Below are 12,355 nucleotides of genomic sequence, written 5' to 3'. Positions count from 1 at the left end.
ACATGTATGTACGTGTTGATATGTGTCTTCAAGAGGACTAGGGAAGGAGGGAGGGGGATTGAGTCCCCACATCCCCTGCTTCTCTCCCCCAAATGGCTGCCCTGGCTGGCAGTAAGCCAGCCCAAGTCAGGGGCCTGGAACCCCATGGGGTCTCCCCTGTGGGCAGCAGCAGAGTCCCAAGTGCTTGGGCCAAGTGCTGCTGTCTCTGTGGCTGCCAAGCACCAGGCAGCCTGACAGGAGATGGAACTGGGAGAGGAAGGCAGGATTCTGCAGCCTGGGCATGCGCTGGGGATGGTGGCTGCGCTGTGCTCTGGACCCGGATGAGTGCCATGTTGGGCCCAGCACAGTGTGTGGTGCCAGCGCAGGCGTGAGCACCAGGTGTGCAGCCATGGACATGGGCCGACTGCGAGGAGCCAGCCACCCTGGACACTGCAGGCTGAACGTGGGAAGCATCAGCGTGGCCAGGGTCAGCACGGAGCAGGTGAGGCTGTCAGTGGGGCCTGGGAGGCTCCCAGAGCTTGTGGGGCTTGGCCTGGTGGAGCAGCCCAGGCCTCCTTCCTGTGGTCTGAGCCCAGGGCCATGATCAGGGCCTCCCAGAAACGCTGCTGTGCAGGAGGCTCCCAGGGAGCGGGTAGAGGCCTTGGTGTGCCTGGGTCTGTAGCAGTCTGAGGTGGGCCTGGCCCGGAGGGCAGACTGGGCAAGGGGCACATGGCTAGAGGGCAACTGGGGAACAGGGAGAGGAGGGAGGGAGAAATGGGAGAGAGGGAGATGGGAGAGAAGAGAGAAGAAGAGAGAGAAGAAGAGAAGAGAGAAGAGAAGAGAGAAGAGAAGAGAGAAGAGAGAGAGAGAAGAGAAGAGAGAGAGAGAAGAGAGAGAGAGAAGAAGAGAGAAGAGAAGAGAGAAGAGAGAAGAGAGAGAAGAGAAGAGAGAGAAGAGAGAGAAGAGAGAAGAAGAGAGAGAGAGAGAAGAGAGAGAGAAGAGAAGAGAGAAGAGAAGAGAGAGAAGAAGAGAGAGAGAAGAGAGAAGAGAAGAAGAAGAGAGAGAGAGAAGAGAGAAGAGAAGAGAAGAGAAGAAGAGAGAGAGAAGAGAAGAGAGAAGAGAGAAGAAGAGAAGAGAGAGAGAAGAAGAAGAGAGAAGAGAAGAGAAGAGAGAGAAGAAGAGAGAAGAGAGAGAGAGAGAAGAGAAGAAGAAGAGAAGAAGAGAGAGAAGAGAGAAGAGAAGAGAAGAGAGAAGAGAGAAGAGAGATGTAGACAAGGGCTGGCAGGTTGGGGAAAGGCAGGGAACCAAGACAAGGAATGGGTTATTAGTGTATATGTGTGTGTGTGAATGTGGGTATGTATGTATTGTAAAGGTATATATGTATGTGCTTGTATAAATGTAGGCATATGTGAATTTCTATGGATATGTATGGATTTGTGTATTCCTGTCCTTTGGTAGGGGAAAGGGGCATGGGCATTGTGGGGGCTCAGGGTTACAGTGGACATGGGGCACAGGCAGAGAGGGAAAGAGAAGGGTAGAGAGGGTGATGGGGAAGGTAGATAAAGGGAGATGGGGGGTGTGGAAAGGGAAGCAGGGCAAGGAATGTGGTATTCATGTGTATGTCAGTGTGAATGTAGGCATATATGTTTATGTATATATTATATAGGTATGTATTTATGTAGTTGTTTGTGTATGAATATAGGGATGAATGAGATTATATAGGTCTGTATTTGTGTATTCTTGTGTTTAAATTTGGGAAAGGGATGTGTTTGTGAGAGATGGCTTGGGGTCGAGCAGTAAGGCTGGGGGGTGGTGTAGACCTGGATGAAAGTTATAAGTGGAGACAAGGGTCAGGAAAGGAAGCCAGGGCAAGAAATGGGGTATTGGTGTATATGTATGTGTGCTTCTGTATACATGCACATGCTTCTATATGTATAGGTAGCTTTAATGGGGTAGATATTTAATTATATATGTGTGTGTTTGTGAATGTAGGCATGCATGTTTTTTCCAAGGTATACAATTATGTATATACTTTGGTAAGCATGTGTTTAGGCATGTGGCTGTGGGAAAGAGAGATGGGGAAGGGGAGAGACAAGAGAGGACGGGTAGTGGGGGTTGGGACAACAGGGAAGCAGTACAAGGAATGGGGGTATTTGGGCATATGTGTGTGTGAATATGAGTGTATGTATCTATTTTTATACGTATCATTAAGCTTTAGTTTTTATTAGCTATGTCTGTGTAAGTATTATACATATATATGCATGTATATTGATATGAAAAAGTATATATATATATATTACTATGTGTGTTTGTAGGCATTATGGCTTTACTGAGTTTTGAATTCACAAATGGACTCTATTGTCTGAATTCCCAGAGTTGGGAAGTTTGCCCAGTTTCTCGTGTTACTATGCTGGTTTCATTAAGTTCAGTATGGAGATAGTTTGTGTGATTTTAAATCACCTCAGTTGATCAGTTGGTTTCAAGATCTGGGGAGTGGTTTGTGTTGGTGAATGGTTCTTTCGAACTTGAAATGAGTGTGTGTTCTGCTATTGTTGAATTTGGTCCAGGTACTGGGTGCAATGGCTGAATTCTTCAGTCTTTGAGAATTTTGTGACTCTTAGTGTTATTATTGGTTTTTAGGTGAGAGGTATTAAAGACTCCATTGCTAGAATAAATCTATGGACTCCTTCCTCTGTTCTTTCCCTCCCTCTCCCCACTCTTTCTCTCTGTAATCTATGTATATACAAGTTTTCTGTCTTGTGTGTAGGGGATCTGTTGTCAGGAAAATGTGTATTCAGGGTTTTACTCTTCATGGTGAATTTTCCCTTTCTTTGTTGTGTAAAGTTCATCTCTTATCCTAGCAGTTTTATTTGCTCAGCCATCTGATATGAATATAGACACTTGGTTGTTGTTCCAAAAGATTTTGCTTGCCATGCCTCATTTATTTATTTATTTTTTAACTAACCTGTGGCATCTGATTTGAAGTAGCTTTCATGGAGAGCAGTAATTGTAGGATGTGTTGTTGTGAAATAACTTCTGTGTTTTACGTGATGTGTTCCAACTGTCCTCATCAATTTTCAGTTTAATCTCAACTGACCATTTTGTTATCTGGCTGTGTGATAGAAACTGACCTATTACACAGCAATACTCATGAGATCGGACTATCCTTTCAAGTTTCCTTAATCTCACGGTAGTTTTTATTTCAGTGGTGTGTGTGTCTGCAGACTTCCCCTTCTTGTTTCAGAGCTGTAAGGTAGTTTTTTCTCCCTCAAGTGCAGGATGAATGAGTGCCATCCTAGCAGGTGTGGTTTGGACCATTGTCCCTTCAGGAGATGCCGTGTGTGTCCTGTTCTGAGTCAAGGATGCTTGATGATGATGAGATATGAGCAGTCTAGTTATCCACTTCAGGATTTGGGGATTTGTTGAGCATTTTGAATATGTGAGGTTTTGTTTTTGTCTATAGTGGCCGTTTTAGGCATTAATTCTAAAATGTTGTGTTCATGTTTCCATTCATTATTTTTTCTCTTCTGGAACTTTATTAACATTGTGGTAGCCATTTTGTGATTGTCCAGCATGTATGATAGATTCGTAATATTTCCCATCTCATTTCTCCATATTGTTCATTGTTTATACTTTAGTGCGTTGTCTTTGTGTTCCTGCCTTAAATGTTTACAAATTCATTCCTTTTTTTCCCTTGAAAGGCAGATGTTACAGAGAGAAGGAGAGACAGGGTGATCTTCCATCTGCTGGTTTACTGTGCATAGGGCTTTGGTGGCCAGATCACAGCCAAGTTGAAGTTGGGTGACAGCCAGGAAATAGCAGAATGCTGGATCAGAATTGGAGCATCTGTGTTACAAACCATTGTCACTAATGGATGCCATTACCAAAGGGACCCAGGATTAGATTGAGGTGCCATTGTGGCTACCCTGGATTCATGGATTCTTTACTGTGTACCTCTGTTCTACTGTCTCTAGGATCTGTGAGGTGTGTACTTTTAAATCTTCATTCTATATATGTGGTTATTTATTCATTCTTGTGTTTTATATGACAGATAAATCAACAGAGGAGGAGAGACGTCTAAAATTGTTCGACTCTGCATTTGGCAACAATGGCTGCGACTGAGACAGTCTGAAGCCAAGAAGGAGAAGCTTTCTCCGGGTCTCCCTTGTGGTTGTCGGGATTGAAGGATTTGACCATCCTCTGCTGCTCTGTCCAGGATCTGGATCCAACGTGGAGAAATTGAAACCTCAACTGACACCCATATGTGACACTGGCACCACTGCCCAAATCTTCTCCAAGAGCAACCACTTGGCCAACTGCTATCATCACGTCTCTGCTACACCCTTCTGGAGCCTTGGATGTCACCCAGCTTTTAATGTGTGTGAACTGGGCAGCAACCAGCTGCAGGCCCTGGCTGGTGGTTTCCTTGAGCTGAGCCTGGGACTCAGGACTGCACAAGCATCTGAAGCTGCAGATGTCCAGGTGCAGAATGGAGACCCGTCTTGGTGAGTGATGATGTCTCTTCTCATTTCCTGTTGTGATTTTTTGGCTCTACTGGCCTTGCTATGCCTTTCTACTTAGTGTATTTCACCTTTCCTCTGTAGCTGGTTGTTGTTGTGTGTGTGAGGTTATGCTGTTGGAGAATGGAGTTAAGTCTACCTCTTTCCAAGAAGGGTAGCTTTTGATTTCCTTTCTTTCACCTCCAGATTCCCTACTTGAATACATGTAAAACAATGGAAAGAAGTAAATGAGCATTGAATTGCTTATTGTACTCCTGGCCTAGGAGAGAAAAAATTAAGTTGTTTCATTTATGTCTGATATTACTTATATAGAGATCTTTTCAGGGAAGATTGATGCTTAGGTGTGATTTTTCTTCCATTCTTGTTGATTTTTTTTGTATAATGTCACAGAGGACTTGTGTTTTCTTCATAATTATAAAGTTGGTCTCTGGTTGTATTTTGAAACAAATTTTGAAAAATCTTATTTTGCTATTTGAGAGGCTTTGAATTTTCTCAGATAGCTTTTCTGTCTGTGGAGATTTGCAGGTTTATAAATTTTGATTGTGCTAATATGATTTATTACATTGCTATTTTGTGCATTTCATCCTTGCATTTCTGGAGTAACTCTGAAGTACTCACCAGATGTACACATGCTTTTTATGCTTGTGTATTTCGCAATGTGTTGACAATTTTGCAAATATTCACAAGTGAGTCTTTCATATAATAACTTATGATCCCATTGCTTTTTCTCTGCCTCTTTCTCCTTGGAATGGTTTGTGACTACAGTTTTAATGATGTTCTAAATATTTGAAAGTTTTAAGGAAAGAAACCATCTGGTTTTAAACATTTCTTCAAGGAGTTTTGGTTTCTTACTAATTCTGTCTCTTTGTGAATTACAGTTATGTTCCAATTGTCTTTCCATGGACTGAGTTTTAGCAAATTTGTCTTTCTTGGTTGCATTTATCTTACCTATGTTGCCAAAAATCTTGAAAGATTGAACCATGATGGTATCGGTTCTCATGGTTCCCTCCTTTTTCTCTCTGTTTTTAGTTATTTATTGTTAAGTACGGCTGGCAGAAATTTCCTTTATTTGATGCTGATCTAATTTTACAAGTGCTTTCTCATTTTTCCTTGTTTTCTCTGGAGAATAATTTGTGAATTTCACTGATCAAAGTCAACTTTAGACACGAATGAATTTCTGTAGTGTTTTTTCCATTCTGTTTGACTTCAGTTCAATTCTTTCTCTTTCCTCCTTCTTTTTGCTTTACTATTTGCACTTATGGTATTTCAGGAAAGCATGTAGGTTATTGCTTTTGAGTTCTGAATTCTTTAGACACTCACATTGGCACAACTCCTGGTTGCTGCAGTGAGGGACTTTTGAAGACTAAGGGTCACATAGGCATAAGGAAAGAGGGTCTGCAGCAGGATGTGATTTATGTGCTTGCAAGCCAGGGCGTCAGTCAGTGGACAACTTGTGTTTCTAGTTGACTGCCTATAAACGGCTTATGCTGAAAAAAACACAACACAACAAAACAAAAAACATGCACCATCACTCTTGTGATGCATTAGTTTATTGGGTACCTACACTCATTTTTTTCCCATTTCCACTCTTCAATATTTTACCCTGGGTTCTTGGAAGCTTTCTCAGAAGATTCCAGCTGGTTATGTTTTTAGTTTTTCCTGTGATTTTTAGTTAATACTTTTGTTGTTTTGTAGTGTGCTTGACTAGGCTCTGGGGTTTCCTCGACCCCTCCCCAAGACCCCTTCCTTCACTTGTTTCTCCATGTTATTGCAGTAGTATAGTCCATCATAAAGAGTTACAGCTCTACAGATGCAGGGCAGTGTGCTACACCCCTAGGCTGTCCCCTCTTCCCCCCTCTATAATTACCTCCATGTCCCTAATCAGAGACATGCCTCTGATGGTGTGTAAGGGTATTTCACAGCATCTACGGATAGATGGAACTAACAGATCATGTGTATCTTCCATGAACATTCTGCAGACCCCTTGTAGCTAAACCAGTGAGTCCAGTCTTTTTGACTGAATTTTGTGGGACTGGGCCTGGTCCAGGTGAAATCAGCAAGCTTGTGAGATCACCACTCCCACAGTGGGGAACACGTGATTCTTGAAACAATTTCCAGACCTGATCCTGTAACAGTGAGTGCTGAGTTTTTGTGTTTCTGCTGCCAGAGTGGTTCTAGCTAGAGTAATTGGTTTTACAACAGCCAGCAAGGACAAGCTCTCCAAAGGTATACTCTGTAGTAGCCAGTGAGGCAGAAATTGGGCAGGTGGTCAAGTAGATCACAGAATAGGATCAAACTCGCCATGTGCTCATGAGTGAGGAGAGTTGCGGATGCTTCAGAGTGGTGACTCCAGAAGGCTGTGTTGACAAGTTGGCATTTGACTGAGATCTGAACAACTTTGTTGTTGAGACATGGCCAGGTTTTTCGTGAGTCTGTTTTTATTGAATCCACCTTGTAGCATGGTACCTGGTTGAACAGAGAACAGGGTCTTGTACCTCATTTGTGACTATGTAGGTTTGAGTCCAACCCGTCTCCCCATTTCACCACACCACAGTCTGTATACAAAGGGATTGAACGTCTACCATCTCTGGGTAGTCCTGCAATGATGAGAGGAGAAAAAGAAAGAAGGAATTGCTTTACCTTCTTCTTCCTCCTAGGAAGCTGTGATTTTAATCAGAATTGCTTCCGATGTGCAAGGCTGTTACACTGGTAGAGAGATAGTGGGTTGGTTCAGGGAATCTCACCTGTGCTCTCCTCTGTCCAAAGGAGCAGGTCTAGTTAGGAGACAGGAGCACGTGCCACAGCATCTTTGTCAATTTTCTTTTATTTAAATTTTGTGTGAGTAGTGGTTTTCCTGTGTATCCTAATTCAGTGACATATTAAGCCGATTTAGTATAATGTCAATTAAAATGTTATCATGCAAATGGAAAACAAAGAGGGAATTGCAATTGAGAGAGAATGGAGATCATGATATTGTTAGGATTGTCTCTGGAAATCACAATGAGTTGTTTAAAAATTAACTTTAGAAATTAAAACAGCCTGGTGCGGCACCTAGTGGCTAAATCCTCACCTTGCACATGGGCGACAGAGTACATGTCCCTGCTGCTCTTCTTTTCATCCAGCTTCCTGTCTGTGGTCTGGAAAAGCATTAGGGGACCACCCAAGCTTTAGAATCCTGCACCTGCATGGGAAACCTGGAAGAAGCTCTTTTCTCCTGGTGTTGGATTGGCTCAGCTGCAGCCATTGTGGTCACTTGGGAAGTGAACCATTGGACAGAAGATCTTTCTCTCTGTTTCTTTTTTCTCTAAATCAGCATTTCAACTAAAAGCAAATCAATATTAATTTTTTAAAAATCAACAGAACATCCAGGACTTGGGGGAAAAGAGAAACAGGGAGAGAAATTGAGAGAGAGAGAATTACAAGAGCGGAGGTGAAAAAAATGCATACAGCAGTTCCCCAGCTCCACACTGACAGTTGCATGTATGTGAAGCTTGTACCTGGGAGGAAGCAGAGTACGGCTCGTAGGGTGTGGTGTCACAATCCTGGGTTCATGGTCCAGCTCCAACATTTGCAAGACAGAAACCTTCAGCAAGTAACTTGACTTTCCGCAGTCTCATGTCCTAACAGAAAGTGATAACTAGGAAAATATAGCAAATGTACAACGTTGCTTTAAAGTTTGTAGAAGCTGTGTGTTTGGCCTACTGGATTCCTGGTTCAATAGCCACATCCACTCCTGACTGGCGTTTTCTACTAATGCAAATGCTGGGAGGCAGTGGTGATGGATCGACCTGGTATTTGGGTTTCTGCAACTCATATGGGAGACTTGGGTTGAGTTTCTGTCTTTGGCCTTGACCAAACCCCAGATGTGGAAGCATTTGGGAGAGCAGTATATGGGAAGGTGTGCTGTTTCTTTGTCTTGAGGAAAAAAATAATAAAACAAAATGAAATAGGTCTGTGAAATTATTCCCAACAAGCAACACCACCAAGGTATTATATTCTTTACCTAGCTGAAAACTCACTTAAGGTTTGACTCAGAAGAAAGTCTTAGGTTTTCCATTTGTGGGTGCAGTTGCCCTACCACTTTACTTTTTGTATTTCAAGGTTAACCTTGTTTGGACCACTAACTAGCTGCTAACGAGGAGAAGTCATTTCTGCCAAGTCAGAATCAGGAGGCAGCAAAGCGTTCACTGCCATCCATGACAAAAGCACCTGCTGTAGTTACTGTTCAGCAATGACAAGGTGGGTGACCACTGAATGTTTCTCCTAAAGAGATACTTAAATGAGACTTTTTCAACTTTTTCTTGAAAATTCAACTATCAGATAGGAAGAGTGACAGAGAGGAAGATCTTGTATGCATTGATTCACTCCCCAAGTGGCTACAATGGCTAGAGCTGAGCCAAACTAAAGCCAGGAGCCCAGATCCTCTTCCAGGACTCTCACATGGTACAGGGTCCAAAGGCTTGGGTCATCCTTGATTGCTCTTCCAGGCCACAATCAGTGAGCTGTATGGGAAGCATGGCGGCCAGGATTAGAACCAGCACCCATATGAGATCCCAGCGCATGCAAGGCAAGGACCTGAGCCATGAAGCTACCATGCAAAGCCCTAGGTCGAAATTATTTAGGAATGTTTTCTGCTTATTTGAAAATCAGAGAGAGACAAAGAAACAGAGAATAATCTCCCATCTACTGTCTCACTCCCCAAATGTCCAAAATGCCCACGAATAGTCCAAGGCCAAGTCAGAAGCTCGGAATACAGCCCACAACTCCTCATGTTTGTCAGGGTGCAGCCTCTTGAGCCTCTACCTACTGCCTCCCAGTGTGCACATGAGCAGGGAGCTGGAATGGAGAACTGAGACTGGACCCAAACCCAGGGATTCTGCTGCAGAATGTGGCCTCCCAGGAGGCATTATCTAACACCCACCCCTTATTTGATGCTGTTTATGTTTAGCTCTCTTGTTTTGTTTGTTGTTTTTATCTAGTGAAACTCAGACACCAAACATGAGAATGGTGTTGTTTCATTTCTGTGTTGTTAAAGACATTTTGGTTTTAATCATTAAAGGCCGATTTACTGAGACAAGGAGAGAAAGATCTTCCATCCAGTGTTTCAATCCCCAAATGGCTGCAGTGGCCAAAGCTGAGCAGATGCAAAGCCAGGAGCCAAGAACTTCTTCCTGTTTTCCCATGGGGGTGCAGTGTTCCAATGCTTTGGGCTATCCTCTCCTGCTTTCCCAGGCCACAAGCAGGGAGCTGGCTTGGAAATAGAGCATCCAGAACATGAACTGGCACACATATGACATCCCAGTGCATGCAAGGCGAGGGCTATAACCACTAGGCTACCATGCTGGGTCCCATCCAGAGGTCTATATTTTCTTAGGTTCAATGAACAGATGAGTTTAGCAGTCTTTTCAAGTAGCAAAAAAGCCAGCATATCTCATCCATCTTGGTTGGTGCCTGGTGCTCAGCTTGTCAGGTGACTGCTGTCTGTCCATTACCTGCCTGTTCCCTGAAGTGCTTTGTCCTTGCAAGGGCTCCTCCATCCCCCACCTGAGTTTGTGGAAGACGACACTGACAGCTGAAGCTCCCTCTCTGGCTACACTCCCATGCCCATGATTTGTGCAACCATGGAATTCTTATTTTATTTATTTATTTATTTATTTATTTATTATTATAACCAATTTTTTTTTCCTTTTTTTTAAGATTTAGTTTTATTTGAAAGATTTTACAGAGAGGGAAAAGCAACAGACATAGAGAAATGTTCTACCTATTAGTTCAATCACCATTGGCCCAGGCAGCTGGAGAATAGTAAGTACAAAGCCAGGAGCCAGGAGTTGCCTCTTGACATCTCCCAACGGGGCATGGGTTCAAGGAACTGAACCATCACCTGCAGCTTTTCCCAGAATGCAAGCAGGAGGCTTGATAGAAAGTAGAGCAGCTGAGACATGCCTTGGGACCAATTGGGGATGACATTTCTTGGTAGAAAGTAGAGCAGCTGAGACATGCCTTGGGACTAATTTCTGATGCCACCACCACAAGCAGGGGTTTAGTATGCTTTGAAACTGAGCCAGCCAGGTCCTTTTCTTTTTCCTTTTCCTTTATAAAAGGTTTATTTACTTGCATGTTTTTTTATTAAAATACTGAGTTTATTTCACATGTATATTTGTCTCCCCACCATATCCACGTCTGCCCACCACTACTACTGTGTCCTATCATAACATTCCATACATACTTAAAACCAAACAAGGGGTGGAGCTCCATCTTTTAAAAACCAAACAGGGGCCTGGCACGGTGGTGCAAGTGGTTAAAGGTCCTCGCCTTGCACGCCCGGGATCCCATATGGGCGCCAGTTCTAATCCCGGCCCGTTGCGTTCACTTGGGGAGTGAATCATCGGATGGAAGATCTTCCTCTCTGTCTCTCCTCTCTGTATATCGGCCTTTCCAATGAAAAAAAATAATAATAAAAAAAAATTCTTAAAAACCAAACAGGCATTTTGAACAACACATTCTTGGCAATGGAACCTGGACAACATTTATCAAACACGGCAGGGAAAGTTCTCACTCTTCATTATAAAAAAGGACAGCCAGATATCAACTGTTACAGAAATGAAATAAGACTGAAAATTTTAACAAACTGTTTAAACTATTTTCTTAAAGAGACTTCCTCTACTGCCAAAGATCTTGAATAGCCTCCTGGTCAGTCATCCGGAAGCAATTCTTCAAGTAATTGACAAATTTGGCTTCTACTTTGGGAAGAGAACCATCTTTTTCTATACTTGCTTGCATTTTTGCTTTAATGTCTTCTACAGAACTTGGTCCTTTTGGTGTCTTTGGAGTTTTTTCCTGTTTTTTGAATGATTCTTGCCCTTTTGACCTTGGTGTTGATGGTTTGGAATCTTTTCCATTCTGGTTTGATTTCTGTGCATTCTTGGCTGGCATATCTCGTACAGATTTCTTCACTGGAGCTTTTTCTTCAGCTTCCTCGTCATCAAAATCATCATCATCCTCATCATCCTCATCATCCTCATCATCCTCATCATCGTCTTCATCAGCAGCAAGCTTTACTTTTTTCTGGGGCACCTTGCTGCCCCCGCCAGGGGCCGATTGCTTTCCAGACATAGTTAACAACTTCACATCCTTCTCCTCTTCATCTTCTGACTCTGCATCTTCCTCCACGGCTATTAAGTGCTGTCCACTAATGTGCACAGGTCCTGAACCACACTTCAATCTTAAGACCACAGGTGGTGTTATTTCAAAGCCTCCAAGGGAAACTGTTGGCTGTACAGACTTCTTCAAGGTTGCCAGTGTGACTTTAATTGGACTGCCCTCATAGTTCATGGCCTCGGCTTCAACAATGTGCAGCTCGTCCTTGGCACCAGCACCCAGGCTGACCGTTCTCAAAGATAACTGGTGCTCATTTTCATCATTGTCCACTTTAAAGTGATAATCTTTGTCAGCCTTTAGTTCACAGCTGAAAAGAGAGTTCTGGGTCCTCAGGGGACTCATGTCCATGTCCATCGAATCTTCCATGGGGCACTGGGATGACCTCGGGCGGGAGAGAAGGTGGACGGAGAGAGGATGCCCACTGCTGCAAAGAACAGCCGTGCAGGATGGAATCACGCCAGGAGTTTACTTGCATGTTTTACACACACACATACACACAGATATATTCTGTTTGCTGGTGCATTACCCAAATGCATGCAAACGCTGAAGCTGGGCTGATCCAAAGCTCGAAGCCAGGAGCTTCTTCCAAGTCTCCTTTGTAAGTGTGGAGACCCAAGGAATTGAGTCATCCTGCACTGCTCTCCTAGGTTGTGATCAAGAAGAAGGATGGAGAGACAAGGTGAGACATGTTGGGGAAA

The 12,355-nt window shown here is 43.3% G+C and overlaps 1 protein-coding gene across 3 annotated transcripts; it reads right to left on the bottom strand.

The window, feature by feature from the left end:
- Positions 1-11,025: 11,025 nt before the first annotated feature.
- On the bottom strand, positions 11,026-12,119 carry LOC121150208 (nucleophosmin-like). 3 transcript variants are annotated; one of them, XM_040970941.1, is made up of 3 exons: positions 11,966-12,023; positions 11,449-11,671; positions 11,026-11,364 (listed from the first exon to the last, which is right to left on the bottom strand). In XM_040970941.1, exons 1-3 carry the CDS (start codon positions 12,021-12,023, stop codon positions 11,160-11,162), a joined length of 486 nt encoding a protein of 161 aa, XP_040826875.1. In that variant the 3' UTR covers positions 11,026-11,159. The 3 variants fall into 3 exon arrangements, with proteins under 3 accessions (XP_040826875.1, XP_040826865.1, XP_040826855.1); XM_040970931.1 differs by having other exon boundaries at positions 11,449-12,113; XM_040970921.1 differs by having other exon boundaries at positions 11,026-12,119.
- Positions 12,120-12,355: the final 236 nt, after the last annotated feature.

This window comes from Ochotona curzoniae, unplaced genomic scaffold (genome assembly GCF_017591425.1).
Source record: "Ochotona curzoniae isolate NIBS_2020 unplaced genomic scaffold, NIBS_Ocur_1.0 contig_2076, whole genome shotgun sequence".
NCBI lineage: Eukaryota > Metazoa > Chordata > Mammalia > Lagomorpha > Ochotonidae > Ochotona > Ochotona curzoniae.
Note: the sequence above shows the minus strand (reverse complement) of the source record. Positions and strands in the feature narration are given on the sequence as shown.

Bases quoted from the DNA above. Each gene is read 5' to 3' on its own strand.
- LOC121150208 (XM_040970921.1), bottom strand. From the start codon at position 12,023: ATGGAAGATTCGATGGACATGGACATGAGTCCCCTGAGGACCCAGAAC.